The sequence below is a fragment of the Phascolarctos cinereus genome, unplaced genomic scaffold, assembly GCF_003287225.1.
Source record: "Phascolarctos cinereus isolate Bilbo 61053 unplaced genomic scaffold, phaCin_HiC Scaffold_4;HRSCAF=312, whole genome shotgun sequence".
In the NCBI taxonomy this organism is placed as follows: Eukaryota; Metazoa; Chordata; class Mammalia; order Diprotodontia; family Phascolarctidae; genus Phascolarctos; species Phascolarctos cinereus.
Genome location: NW_027555847.1, coordinates 17,660,314 through 17,675,182, shown reverse-complemented (window position 1 = coordinate 17,675,182; position 14,869 = coordinate 17,660,314). Strand labels below are relative to the sequence as shown.

Below are 14,869 nucleotides of genomic sequence, written 5' to 3'. Positions count from 1 at the left end.
AAACAGATGCAAGATAATAGTTGAAAAGTTTTGCCTTCTCATAATTGTCTTTTTATCTACCCTAAAATCTGCTCTTGACCCTTCTCTAGTCCTCCTCTCCCTGGCATTTCTAAAGACCAGCAAACCATTTTTGCCGTCCGTGGCATTTGGTGGCAGCTTCAGCTCATTCAGCTTTTGGCAATCCTTACATTGATTTGGTTGGCCTTTTTTGATAAGGGGAAGCTCCCTTTGCAACCACATCCACCTCTTCAGATGATCCCCTTTCCTTCTATATTTCTAATTTGTTCTGGGGTTTTAAAATGTCATTCTTGAGTCATCCTGCGTGGGATAACTTGCCATGAAGGACATGAAAGCCTTCTTGGGCTTTCCCCAGATTCGGAATGCATGCTGCACGGTGCCCAGCTTTCCTCTCTCTTTCCGTCTCCCAAATCTTAAGAAGGAGTAGTTACCTGTCCCCAAGGTTCCCATCATTTCCATCTTGGTCAGTGATTCCCCTTTGTTGGTGAGAACCAAGTCTAGAATAGCAACTCTCTTTTTGCTTTCTGTCCTTTTGGAGAATAAGGAAGTAAATAACAGACTTGGGGCTCAGGTCTAAGCATTGCCCCATAGGTTTATGTAGTTAGAACAAGAGCTCCTAGAGAGAAGGGATCATTTCATTCTTCGCCTTTCTATTCCCAGCTTGGCACACAGTAGGCACTTAATACTTATTGATTGATTGATCAGTTGTGAATTGCTGGGATGTGTCTCTCTTCTTCCTTTTCTAACCCCTGTACCCCATTTTCCTCTTTAAATAAATGTCATTTACAAATATGAATTTTGCTAATCATCTCACCTTAGGTTAAAAAAAAAATAAGTCTCTCTTTGTGATTGTCCTTAAGCAGGTGATAGGATTCTGGTGATGTTTGTCAAATTGATATTTACAAAACCAAAGATTATTGTGTAGTTTACAAAAATGAATCAACAAGCATTTATTAAGCACCTACTATATTCCAGGTACTATGATAGGTGCCAAGGATACAAAAACAAACAAAAGAAACAATTCCTGTCCTCAGGGAGCTTGCAGACTAACAAGGGAGACAACATATGTGGTCAGCATGTAATCAGACACAAAATATGTCCAAGTAAATGCAGTGACATTTTGTGGGAGACACCAGCCGCTGGAGGAGGGGCAGGAAAGGCCTCATGTGGGAGATGGTCCTGGTGGAGAGCTTTGAAGGAAGCTGGGGATTCTACAATTGGATGAAGAGGGAGTGAGTTCGACACAGAGACAGTCAATACAAAGCTTGGAGGCGAGAGATAGACTTGTGTTTGAGGAGCAGTAAGAAAATCAGGTTGGCTGATCCACAGAGTGTATGGTTTTTTTTTGTTTTTTGTTTGTTTTTTTTTTTAGGCAGTTGGGGTTAAGTGACTTGCCCAGGGCAGCACAGCTAGTAAGTGTTAAGTGTTTGGTCTGAGGACGGATTTGAACTCTGGTCCTCCTGACTTCATGGCACTGTGCCACCTAGCTGCCCCCATCCACAGAGTGTGTGAAAGGGACCATAACAACTCTTCAGTCCCTGAAGTCCCATCAGGGCCCCAGGATCACACTGAAAATGGGAACCAGGGCGAAAAAATAACTTTTAGCTGAGCTAAGAGTGTTACCTGAAAGTCTGATTGCTTTCATTCAAGTGTTCTTTGTTATTCTTGAGTTAGGGAGAGACCTCCTATCACTGGGCTGTGACCCAAACTGAGCCAACCCTCCCCTTTCCTCTCTGACACCACCTCCTTACCCATTGTTCCTTGGAGAATGAGAATGAGATTGAGATCTCGAAGTGACTCTAGGGATCTCATTGACTCAAAACTCATTTTACAGATGAAGAAATGGAGGCCTTGAGAGATGAGTAATTGTCTGCCCAAGGTCAAACAAGTAGTAATTACCAGAGCTGAGCACTTTTAGAGCACTTTCATGTTTACAAAGCACTTTAATAGCTACTAATAGTTGGTATTTATGTAATGCTTCAAGGTTTGCAAAGTGCTTTGCAAATATTATCCTGTATTATTCTTACAACAATCTGAGGAAGTGGGTGCTATTATTATCCCCATTTTACAGATGAAGAAATTGAGGCTGACAAGTTAAATGCCAGAGTCATAGAGCCAGTAAGTATCTGAGATCAAATTTGAACTCAGATTTTCCTGATTTAAAGCTTTAGTGATATTTCTTTGAGTTCAAAGGAATAAAAACAGAGCTGTCACCAAGAGATCAGCCCCATCAGCAAGTAGCATAGCATATACTGTGAGCCAATCAGCGTGAAAGATGACAGTAGTAAACTTTTAAGAAAATTCAGTGTGTGTGTGTGTGTGTGTGTGTGTGTGTGTGTGTGTGTGTGTGTTGGAGAGGGGCAGGGTACATAAGTCTTTATTCAGGGGAAAACCCCTCAGACCCTAAGACCATCACCACAGTGGGGGCAGGGAGGGGAGAACAGCAGAGAGAACCTTTGTCTGGCGGCCTCCTGTTGTAATGAATTATTCTTGCTAAAGAAGTGCTAACTAATTTTAGTTTATACGCGCTGAAGGAATATAAGTGCTATTATCATCCTCTAAGTTTTGGTGTCCTGAGGCAAAATTCCACTTACCTTAGCTTAGTTACGGCCATGAGGAAATGCCGTACTTCTGAGGTTTCTTTTTCTAAGAAAATTTTTTTTCTGCCTTTTGTTTTTACATCACCTTTCTTTCCCAATATCTCCTCCCAGAAAGCCATCCTTCATAACAACGAATAAAACAATAAAGAAAACAAAACACATCTGGCAATGTTCTTTGCCCATGGTCCTACACCCTTCTCTGTTGAAGGACTGGGGAGGGATTCTTCTCATATCTTTTTGGGTGACCAGACTTGGTCATTATTATCTTGCATTCAGTTTTTAATTTTGTTTCTTTTCATGGACATGTAATAGTTATGAGGATTTATAAAGTGCTTTAAGGTATTCAAGGCACTTTATATATGGCATCTTATTTGAGCCTTATGACAACCCTGAGAGGTGGGTGTATTATTACCATCATTCTACAGATGAGGAGACTGATGCCAAAACAGGTTAAATCACTTGCCTGTGGTTAAACAGTTAGTAAGTGTCAGTGAACTTGGATCTTCCTGACTTTGGGTCCAATACACTTACCCACTTTGTTGCCTAGAGCTGCTTTGTAATGATTATAGGTATTAATAGTTAACATTTATATAGTGCCTACCATGTATAAGACATTATACTAAGAGCTTTACAGATATTTCATTTAATTCTCACGACAATCTTGGGAGGTAGATTATTTATCACCATTTTGCAAATGAGGAAACTGAGGCAAAGAGAGGTTCAAGTGACTTGCCCAGGGTGACACAACTATTAAGTGTCAGAGGCTAGATTTGAACTTGGGGATTCCTGACCTTAAGTCTGTTGCTCTTACCCACTGCATCCTCAGCTTGTTCCTTGTAGTCATTTCTATGCTCTTTTCCAGGATCTACTTATGTCATTTTGCATTGGTTCATATAATCCTTCTCAGGCTTCTCTGTTTTCATCGTATTCATTGTCTTACAACTACTGATATTTCTTAAATAAGCACATCCCTTGGCAAACCATTGGTGGTGAGCCTCATTTTCCCCCTAAAACTCTTTTAGCCTGATGCACAGTTTTCTCTTCTGTGTTTTCCATGCCCTGAGGGTTGTTTTGCCTACTTCAGCTGGCAGAAATTGGTGAAAGATTTTTAGAGGTTTTTCCTTGGACCTTGACTTTGTTAGGAAATGTATACACTTGTTCATTGTCCAGAGGAAAGTGTGAATATATTCTTCCCACATGATTGGGAGAAAGAGGGACTGTGAGTGCATAGGATCAGAGCTAGAAATGACCTTACAGGCATCAAATGCGCCTCTCCACCCCCTCCATCCTATTTTGTATATGGGCCAAAGCAACCGTGTTTTTTTTTTTTTTATCCTGGATTTTCCTTGCTTCCAATCTGCCGTGTAATTCCTGGTGCCATTAAAGGGGCTTCAAATCTGTTTCTAAACTCAGTTTCTGTGGATCCCTGCCAGCCTTGAATCATTCGGAGACATGACGTCCTACTGTATCAAGGGGACTGCTTGTGTCAAGCTCAATTATGCTTGGCATGGATTACTACTACGTTTATCCTTATCTAAGGTGTCCTTTATTTATTCCTCCCATGCAGCCTTCAGGGAGATCAGAGTAATATTATGTTTCATTTTATGTAGATGAAAATCCTTATTGTGCATTAGTTAAATTTTCCTTATATAGTAAGGTAGGAAATCTATTGTTAATCTTATCTAAGGCTCCCTTGAGAGCAGGACTGTCCCTTGCCTCTCCTTGTGTCCCCCATGCTTAGCACAGTGCCTGGCACATGGAGATCCTTAATGGATTGGCATTTAAGAATATCTCCAAGGACCAGGAAATTGTTGCATCACTAGATACACCTGGTCCTTCCAGTGCTAATAAATGCTAGTTGACTGACTGATGACATTGAGGCATGGGGAGCTGGCCCAGGAGGTATACATGACATTCTCCAATGGATATTGAAATCCTTAATTCTCTATCACTTATCAAGATTTAGAGCTCAGGGGAGTTGGAAGTCTCCAGTCTCATTTTACACATGAGAAAATATAAACCCAGGGATGTTGTGACTTGCCTTAGGCCACACAGCTATGGATTTTTCTAAGTGGAGACTCTCATTAGAAAACACCAATGTAGTTAACTTCCAATTAAAAAAAAAGTTTTTTGCCCATGCTTTCAATTTGTTTTGGTTTGAAAGCAGCCCTGCTTTGGTGGGGGGCTTTGAATATCAAGTCCCATATTTCTATTTGTGACTTCTCTGACCCAGGGAATAACCCTTTTTTTTCTTTCTCAGTTTCCCCAATCATGAAATGGAAGGGAGACTAGTGATCTACCTCACATGACTTTTTGAAAGGTAGCTCTGAAAAATTATTTATGACTCACTGGCCAATAAAAGGTAATGGGACATACTTGGGGATGGTTCCTGTGTCAAGAATGAATTGTCTGACAAAGACATAATGTAGTTCTAGAGTAAATGTATAAATATAACTTGATAATATTATTCCAGTAGGCTTTTGTTAAGCATATAAGCATTACTCAAGCATCTCCTGGCAAATGTTAGTCAAGTGCATAGCAACAGATGATGAAGTTAAGAAAACTACAGAGTTCCTAGCTAGAACTCAGTTTGTTAAGGAGAAGGTCAGTTGCCCATTGCTGTTTTAAACAGTCTTGGTGAGTTAATTGAACGTGAGTAGTTCGATTCAATTGAAGAAACTTCATTGTGGTCAGTGTGGTCTGTAGGGATTCAATGACCTCATGGGCTCCTCCAGCTGTAGGTCTATGCTCTTAAGACCCCAGGGACTAGAGCTACACACACAAAAGTGACATTGTCCCCATCCTCCAGAAGCTTCCATTCTACTGAAAGGCTGCAATGGGTGAACAGATCAGGACACACATGATCATTGGAGGGGGGTAGAGAATTAGCAACCAGGGCACTCAGGAAGCCTTCCCTTTGGAGGTTGGCATTTGACTTGAGCCTTGATGAAAGAGGTGGCAGAGTGGAGGACAGTGCATTCCAGGCATGGGGTACAGTCCGTGCAAAGACACGGAGATTTAGGGTAGAAAACACTAAGTGGACAACTGTGGCTGGGCATAGAACGTATGAAAGGAGGGATTATGAAAACAGTTTGGAAAGGCAGGCCACAGTCAGATTGGGAAACATTGGAATGCCAAGTTGAAGAGCATATATGTTAGCCTAGAGGAAATGGGAATCCCTGAAGCTTCTGGGGAATGACATGGTCAGGACTGTGTGTGAGGAAGATTATTTTGGTAGCTAAGTGGGGAAGGATTGGAGGGAAGAGAAACTGAATGTAGGGCTGTCAATTACGAGACTGTTGAGAACAAGATGATGCCAAAGGTTCATTAAAAAAACAGCTCCCCAGGAAGGTCACAGAGTCAGCAAAGATTTGAGCCTGAGCTTTCTTAATATTGACAACAACAGGGCAATGTGGGGCCTGGAACATAGCAAGCATTTAGTAAATTCTTGTGGATTGACTGAGTTCAGGAGAATTGATATCCGTAATTACACTGAGCTATGTAATAAGATGATAATTTAATTTTTAAGAAAGATTCAGTTATGTTAAGCAGAGTTTGAGTGTTGAAGGTATTTTACCCTATTCTAATGCCTTCCAAACTGGAAATCCATATGTAGAGAAGGACAGTTAGCACATTCATTACTGAAGGTCTTGTTTGTACTTTTATTGTAAGATAATTCGTTGCTAGCTTACTTAACATCTGCCTTGGTCATAAGACATCTGCATTATTATTATAATCAATTTTACTTGCTACATTTAGGAAGGAAAGACACTGTTAAGCTTGAAATCAGAGGTTTTAAATTTTTTTTGTATCATGGGCCCCTTTGGGAGCCTGATGAAACCTATGGACTACTTCCCAGAATCATCTTTTTAAATAATTATGATAAAAGGAAATGCTAAAGTTCAGTTAGTGGTTAATGAAAGTAAAGATGTGAAAATTTGTTTCCCATCCAAGTTCCCATACTTCCTGAAATCGGTTCCTGGACCAGATTAAGAATTCATGAATAAAAGGAAAGGTTGAAGGAGCTGGGGATGTTTACATGGAGAGGAGGAGATGGAGGGCAAACATAATCTCTGTCTCCTAACTCTTAACATTCTGTGATTCTTTAAAGTATTTGAAGAGATGACACATGGAAGAAGGACTAGAATTGTTCTGTTTGACCCCATAGGATAGGACCAAGAGCAATGTTAGATAGCTACAAAGAGGAGATTTTTAGGCTTGATGGTCAGAAAAAACATACAAAACTTCCCAACAATAAGTATTATTGAAAAGTGAGATGGGCTGTCTGAGGAGGGAGTGTGTTTCCCTGCACTGGAGGTCTCCAAGCCAAGGCTGGGTGACCACTTATCAGGTATTCTGCAGAGAGGATCCTTATTCAAGGATAGGTTGGTCTGGATGACCTGTGAAGTGCCTTTCAATGTTGAGATTTTGTGACTTCTTTAGAATGGCTGTTTTCTGAAGGTATAGAAGGCATCTGGGCCCCAGGTAGGAAATTTGAGACCTGTGTACCACACACATTTAAATTAAGCATCTTACTGACATGTAACAATGACTAAGGAGAATTCATTCAAACACTCAAATGATTACACTTGACAATGGCTGTTTAAACCTGACTCAAATTAATTAATGAATTTGTGAATTATTTTTCCCTGTCTTTGGACCCAAGTACCAAAGAGGTTCCTATTTGTATAATGCTCTAAGTGCTCTGTGTCTCTTTTTCCAATATGCTTGTGGGGGCAGAAGGGAGTTACATGGAACTAGGAGCCATAACTACCAGAAATTGGTCAGTACATAATGATTTTTTTTTTGGCTATGGCAATCTAAGAAATGGACAAAAAAGAGAAAGTACTTTTAAGTGAATATGAGCCCAAATTTCACCTTTAGATGTGAATCATTTTAAAATATTTATTTAGGTGATATAATTTTTTGGAGACATTGTTGACAAGATTGCATATAAGTGGCCCTTGTGGGCATCTCTTTGTCCCATTACTTCCTCTATCTTTTTCCTGATTAACTGGGAACTGAATTTTTTATGCCCAAATAAGGGATAAACATGAAAATAAAATACTCTGAGACTGTCATAGTCACACCATCATGGAGCTCCAATCGCTTAAAAATCCACCAGGTTATTATTTCCTCTTATTATTTTTCTCCAATTCTTATCCTTGGCCTCTATGATTGTTCTACCAGCACATAGCTGGTATGACTTAGACTTCTCTTGCTTGACCTGGCTTCTCTCCCAAAGTCAAGACCCAGACTATGGGCTTCAACTTTTCAACTAGTGTAGGTAAGTCCACACTGTAACCTGTCCAACTCCAATTTGATGATAAAACCTGCTTTTCCCCCAGGGTAAGACTTTATCAACAATTCCTGCCACCAGTTGGCTCAATGTTCATTCCAATGCTTAGATGGGGAGCTTACCAATGGTGCCTTGTGACATTTGTAAGGTTTTTTTTTTAAAAGAAGAAATCATAAAAGGAATGTGAAAATTGTCCAAATCCAAGGACTGCTGTTTGAGTAAATGATTTTCCCTCCACATATGTGTGGTGCACAAGATGACCAGGCATGGATGGGTTGTGATTGGCATCCCTGGAGGGGAGTGTCCTCAATATTGAGACCTTATATTCATCAGAATGTTGAGTATAGTCAACTCTCCATTGTCAAATCATGAATCAATCAACATTATTTATTATTAAACACAATACTATGTGCCAGGAACAGTGGTAGGCCCTGGGGATTCAGAGACAAGGATGAAACATTCATTGCCTTCAGGAGGCTTATAGATTAATAGGAACAGGTGTTGTCTCCAAGAATCCAAACATCCAAACTAGACAATCCAAAGATCTCTATTTAGCTTCGCAATACATTTTTTTAACCGCCATTTGAGTGGGAGTATGTCTAATGTGGTAGGAACTCAGAATGCTTCAAACAACATGAAGAAGCCATGTGGAGATCACTTGCATTAGGAGGAGGAGCAGTCTGTTTGTCCTGCCCTTAGTCTCATACCATATTTTTGTGTTGCTCCCTTTCTTTGTGCTGGAGATAGACAAGATAGATTTTTAGCTATGGAGAAAACTTAGCTGCAGTCTCTCCTCTTTCCATGCCTATCGTTAGATGCTTCACACTTTCCCAAAAGTAGGGCAAGAAAGTAAGAGTTTTGGCTTAAAAGGTCTCTCCTGGTACATTTGCAACCTGGGAATGTGATGAGGTAGAGACTTAGGAATCCTTTGTCTTGAACTTACGAGAGCTTCCTTGAACATTTGTCCTCTCAACTCCCAACTTGGATTAGCCCCATGCCCATAATTTGACTTGCCCATTCAGAGAGGAATTTTGGTACAGGTGGATTTGAACCCTGCCTTAGACTGTCATTAGTTGGGTAACCCTGGGCAAGTCACCTCACTCTCTGAGCCTCAGTTTCCTTAGTGGTAAAATGAAGATAACAGTAGCATCCACCTCCAAGGGTGGTTGTGAGACTTAAATGAGATAGCTGGCATTTATACAACTTTAAGGCTTTCAGAGCAAGTTTGCACACATGCACGCACGCACACACACACACACACACACACACACACACACATTGTGATTGGGACTAACCAGTATATTTTAAAATTCTAATACAGAATGTGCTAGGAAACCAACAGAGGGCTTGACCCTAATCCTTGCTTTTAAACCCAAAGAAACTTCCCAAAGGTGCATAGAGAGGGTTAGACCAGAAAATGAAGTTTCCTGGCGTTTGAGAGACTCACTACAGTAGGGAACATTTCAGTTTGGAAGTCAACTAATTCATTCTGACCAGAATCTTTTTTTAAACTCTCTGCCAAGTATGTGTAGGCAGTCCCATGTTTTCTCCAGTTTTGCAGTCAAACATTTTCCTCTGCCAATATCAATATAGCCTTTTGTTTATGGCCTATGTGTGCACATTTGTAGGGATATTAAGAGACTGACAATACCTACCATAGTCCTGGAGTAAAAGAAGAGAATTGTAGGAGCTCAGAGTGGGGTGGGACCTAAAAGCTCAGCTAATCCAATCCATACCAACTGTCCACTGCTGTGGAGGGTGTGCTAGAGTCTGGGGTCCTGGATTCAAAACTTGGCTCTGCCATTCATTGTAACCTTGGGTAAATCACTTAATTTCTCTGAGCCTCAGTTTCTTCATCTGTCAAATAGTGGATCACTTTCAGCTCTACACCCTATATCCTAAGCCATAACCTTCCTGGGTCTCAGTTTCCTAATCTGTAAAATTGGGGCAGAACTAGATGGTCTCTTCAAACTCAAAATCTCTGATTGTGCCAACAAGAATTCTTTCTACAGCCCCCACAACAAGTATACTGTGACATCCCTGGTTATCATAAGCTATTTTCTGTAACTGCCTGAGGTCTGTGAGCTCAGTTATTTGGACAGAAGTGTTAATGAGGCCAAGGTCACAAGTAAAGGTCTCATATGGTCCAGCTGCTTTCCCTTGGAGCCACATCCAAGGTCTGTAACTTCTCTCCTAAGCTGGCTGCCTCGCAGAACACAGGTATCATTCATTATCATCATTATTGTTATTATTATTATTTCATAAGAGGGACCAGGTAACAGAGTGGCTTACAAGATCATGGATGGTTTAAAATAAATATTTCCCTGTTACTAGAAAGAACATCTCAAAGTAGATTCCCTTCTGTCAGGGGGCTTATCTTGTATACCAAGGGCAGCACATTGCATTACAAGTGATTAGAAGTGAGAATCATATTTATGGTAGGGCAGAGTTGGCAGTTTTACTCCTCTCTGTCTCATTCTCTCTTCCACTCCACATCATGACTGCTCCAAACCTCTTCTCAAGCCACCCACCACTCCTTCCCCACCCCTGACCTGGCCTCCTATTTTACAAGAGAAGAGGTCACTGGTGGGGAGCACCTTCTTTCCTTCTCTACATCTTACAAACCCTGACATCACCTCTCTCCCCATCTTCTCCTTCTTTACTTGTCTCTGATGGCTTTTCTCCTTGTCAAGGAATACCCTGGCTGCCATCCTTTCCTCTCTTCTCCAGCAGGCCCCTTCCCTATCCATCCCTCCCCTCACTCTCTAATCTTCACCATCTTGTTATTGACTAGTTCCTTTGCTGCTGTCTACAGACATACCTAAGTCTCTTCTCCCTAAGATAGCCTTACTAGCTCCCAACATCCGTGAAAGCCATCATCTTATCCAGCACGGTGAAACTCCTTGAGAAGGCTACATACCATTGGTACTTCTTCTTCCTCTCCTCACTCTCTTCTAAACCTTTCGCAGTTTGGATTCTGACTTCACTGTTCAACTAGACCTACTGTCTCCAAAGTTACCAATGATCTCTTAATTACATAATAATAGCCAGCATTTTTAGAGCACTTTAAGGTTTGTGCAAATATCTTTTCTCTTTTGATCCTCACAACAACCGTATGAAGCATTAACTCCATTTTACAGTTGAGGAAACTGAGGCAGGTACAGGTTAGGTGACTCGCTCAGGGTCACACAGCTGGCAAAGGTCTGAGGCCAAATTTGAACTCAGGTCCTCCTGATTTCCTATCAGCCCCCATCCCCTCAATCTTCTTGGCCTACCTGCAGTATTTATGTTGACCATCCTATCCTTCTGGAAACTCTCTTCCCCCTTTACTTTTGGGACACTGATCTTATTCCCTACAACTTCTAATGCCTTCTGATATATTTTGTACACATGTTCATATATGTCTGTTGCCTCCTCTGATAAAGTATAAACTCCTTAAGGCCAAGGACTGTTCGCTTTTCTCTTTGTTAGTACTTGGCTCATGCTTGGTGCCAAGGTGGCATAAAGCCAGGCTCTCAAAGTACTGGTGTCTCTATCTCTCTCCACATGCACTCACACAAGCACCTGGGTAGCATCCTTTCTCGGCTTACTCTCCAACCCTCCCAAGCCCTGGAAGGTTGACTCTGCAGAAGGAAGCTGTGTACTTCTCCCATCAGGCTCCTGGATAGTGGCAACCCTGGGGTTTGTGGCCCCATCTCAGGCATCTCCTCCGAGATCAGTAGACATTTTCTTGGTATCATTTGGCCAGTTAATATCAATGGGATTTCTACAAAGGTGTGTTTACTGAGAAGATACATCAAGCAAAGAAATTATAAAAACATATCCTCAAACTGGGAATTGCATTCTCTTCTCTACACATGCACACTCAGTCCCTAGGCAGAGTGGGCCTCAAATAATAATTAAAAAAAAGCCTTGTTGAATTGTAGATTCAGGGAGCCCAGGTGGCCAATGGTACAGTGCCTTGAGACTCCTGGCTGGGCTAGCTCTTTGCAGAAATCAGTTTGGGCTGTTAGTTCCATCAGCTGCTGGGCTGAGTCAACAGGTTACCTCACCAGACTTAGTTGCTGTTACCCCTGACTCTGGGACTCTGATTGTTGATGGGCCTGGGTTGGCTTTGATGACTCTCCTACTGTCACTGGTCACCTGAGTGCTTCCTTTTCAGGATGCTTATTCACCTAAGCTCAGGAAATTAGAAAGACAAAAGGGACAAAAACCAGAGGCACTATGTTTCCACTGGGGCAGCTAGGTGGTTCAGTGGATAGAGCCTGGAGTCAAGAAGACCTGAATTCAAATCTAGCCTCAGATGCTTACTAGCTGTGTGACCCTGGGCAAGTCAGTTAACCCTGTGTGCCTCAGTTTCCTCATCTGTAAAATGAAGTAGAAAAGGAAATGGGAAACTGCTGTAGTATCTTTGCCAAGAAAACCCCAAATGGGGTCAGGAAGAGCTGGACACTACTGAACAATAACAAAATGCTTTCATAGCCACTCCCCCACCCACCACCTTACAACAAATAGTCTTCCTCCTTTGAAAGATGCTAGGAGAGAGCCCGAGAGATCATTTGCTTCAACTTAACCTCTACTCCATCTGGCCCCTGAGTCAATGGCCCTTCCAGCTTCTCAGACCAACTAGAAAACTTTTCTTTTCTTTTTTTTTTTTTAAAGGCAATTAGGGTTAAGTGACTTGCCCAGGGTCACACAGCTAGCAAGTGTCAAGTGTTTGGCCTGAGGCTGGATTTGAACTCAGGATGTCCTGACTTCAAGGCCGGTGCTCTTTCCACTGCACCACCTAGCTGTCCCTAGAAAACCCTTCTTTATTGCATAGGGACTTATGGCTCCTTAGTCACTCATGGCTAGAAAGTGATTTCCTTAAGTTCCAGTATTGGATTGAAACCAGGAAGGGAATTTTGCACGTGATGTAAAGACTGAGTCCTAATTGGCCAATATTCCAACAATGCATACATTTTATATATTTGCACACATATATGTACATACACATATACATGTAAAGACAGAAATATATCCATCTATATATATCCATATATATAATTATATATGTATATGCATTTGCATGTATGTATCAGTGTGGGGAACTGTGTATGAGAACTCCTTCCCATAATGCAAGCACAATCCATACAAAACTATTACTATTATATATATGTACATATATATGTGTGTGTGTGTGTGTGTGTGTGTGTGTGTGTGTGTGTATATTAGTACATAAGTAAGCCCTGGCTACTTCTCTGAGACACACTGAGTCCAGTGCTAGCCTGGTTCCCTTCTTCCTTCCCTCCTCTCTCTTCCTTCCCTCCCCAAATTGGGGGAACATACCCTGGCAATACTGGCATTTTACTGACTGAGACTTTTTCTATCCTGTGTGGGCGGTCATAGCTCTATTTCACAAAACCGGTGGCTAGGTCTGTTTGCATGCGGTGACTATAATGAGAATGCAGGTGTGAAGAATTCCTTTCTTTGGGGCAACTAGGTGCAGACATATTTCCTTGTCCCCACACCTCTGTCTTCTGAGCTCTTCTGGTGAAAAGTCATGGGGCTCTTTCTTTAAATTACCCTCAGCCCAGAAATGAAGCAACAACCAATAGGAAATTTGAGATGTTATACAGAGAAGTGTAACTCAGTTTGGAGTGACTGTACAGCCAGTCACTTAATTGGGAGAGTTTAAAAACTACTAATATCCCTTTTTTTTAACACCTTTCTAATTCTCACTTGAGCTAAACCACACCTACCAAAGGCAGGCAGGAAAGGCATCTCTGTATTACAGATGAAGAAATTGACACTTAGGTGGGTTAAATGACACGTCCATAGGTAGATGGCTGGTTAGCTTCACGGTGGTTCCTTGGAATACAGGCTCCTAAATATCACCTGAATGGGCCACCTGAACCCATCTATAGCCCAGCTGGCATTTATATAGTACTAATGTCCAATCCTTCATTACAGATGAGGACACTGAAGACCATCACACAGCTAGTAGGCATCAGAAGTGCATACAGAGAGCCCAGGTTCTCTGAATACGTATCAGTGCTCTTTCCTCTGAACTACTCCACCTAATTCCATTGCTGTAATCAGAGCACCTACTACCCTCCCCTGCCTTTGGGAGAGTAATGGAATATGGCAGCAATTCAGGAGAATTTGCAAAGACCCTGTGGTACAGCAGAAAGGGCACTGGCGGGCCTGGGTTCAAATCCTGCCTCTGACACCTTCTATCTAGAAGACCTTGGGCAAGTTATTCATTTCTTTGCTTCTCAGTTTCCTCATCTATAAAATGTGGGATTTCATGGTCTCTGAGGTTCCTTCTAGCTCCGAATCTATAAAATTATGGGCCTCAGTTTCCTCACCTGTAGAATAAAGGCATTGGACTAGATGACATCTGAGATGGCAACCTTTAGACTCGTGTGAACACAGAAATAGAAGCATCTGTTAATTACGTACACTGCTCCTCTGCTCTTGATTTCTGGGCTCCCTCATTTCCCTACCTTCTTCCTCTAAGAATGGATCCTTGACATCCACATAGCCTCTCTGCCTAAATAGATACTAAATTTTTAAAAGCTTATCATATCCTTGAGAGGTCATCAGCTAATATCTAACAGTGATGAGGAAGAGCAGAGCAGAGAGAAGAAGCCATCCTTTTCATTTTTCAGTGCTGTGCCCATCAGTACATTGACATGCACACAGGCACCACCAGGATTTTAAAACATCAGACCCTGTTTTCAAGCCACAAGTCCTGGTGTTTATCTATTTATCTACATATTCCACCAATCCAAGCTCATATTCCCTGACTCCTCTGCCTATGAACTCTTTTCTGATGTGTGTTTATTTTTTTCCCTACAGGAGAAAATATAAGAAAACATCCCAGAGGTAAGAAGGTCTCGCAGGTGAATTGGGAGCATCTGGGGCAGTGTTCGCCTGCTGGAGGCTTTGTTCACTCAGCAGGAGAGTC

General features: G+C 41.7%; 1 protein-coding gene across 6 annotated transcripts in view; it reads left to right on the top strand.

Moving 5' to 3' along the window:
- Positions 1 to 14,869, top strand: part of PDE1C (phosphodiesterase 1C) — a 443,465-nt gene that overhangs the window by 172,117 nt on the left and 256,479 nt on the right. For 3 of the 6 annotated variants that reach the window (XM_020968965.2, XM_020968962.2, XM_078152097.1), the window contains one exon: positions 14,761 to 14,787. The exons of the other annotated variants lie outside the window; for them this stretch is intronic. In XM_020968965.2, the coding sequence (XP_020824624.1) occupies positions 14,761 to 14,787 (27 nt within the window). The remainder of the gene's footprint in view (positions 1 to 14,760; positions 14,788 to 14,869) is intronic. 6 annotated transcript variants of the gene reach the window in all.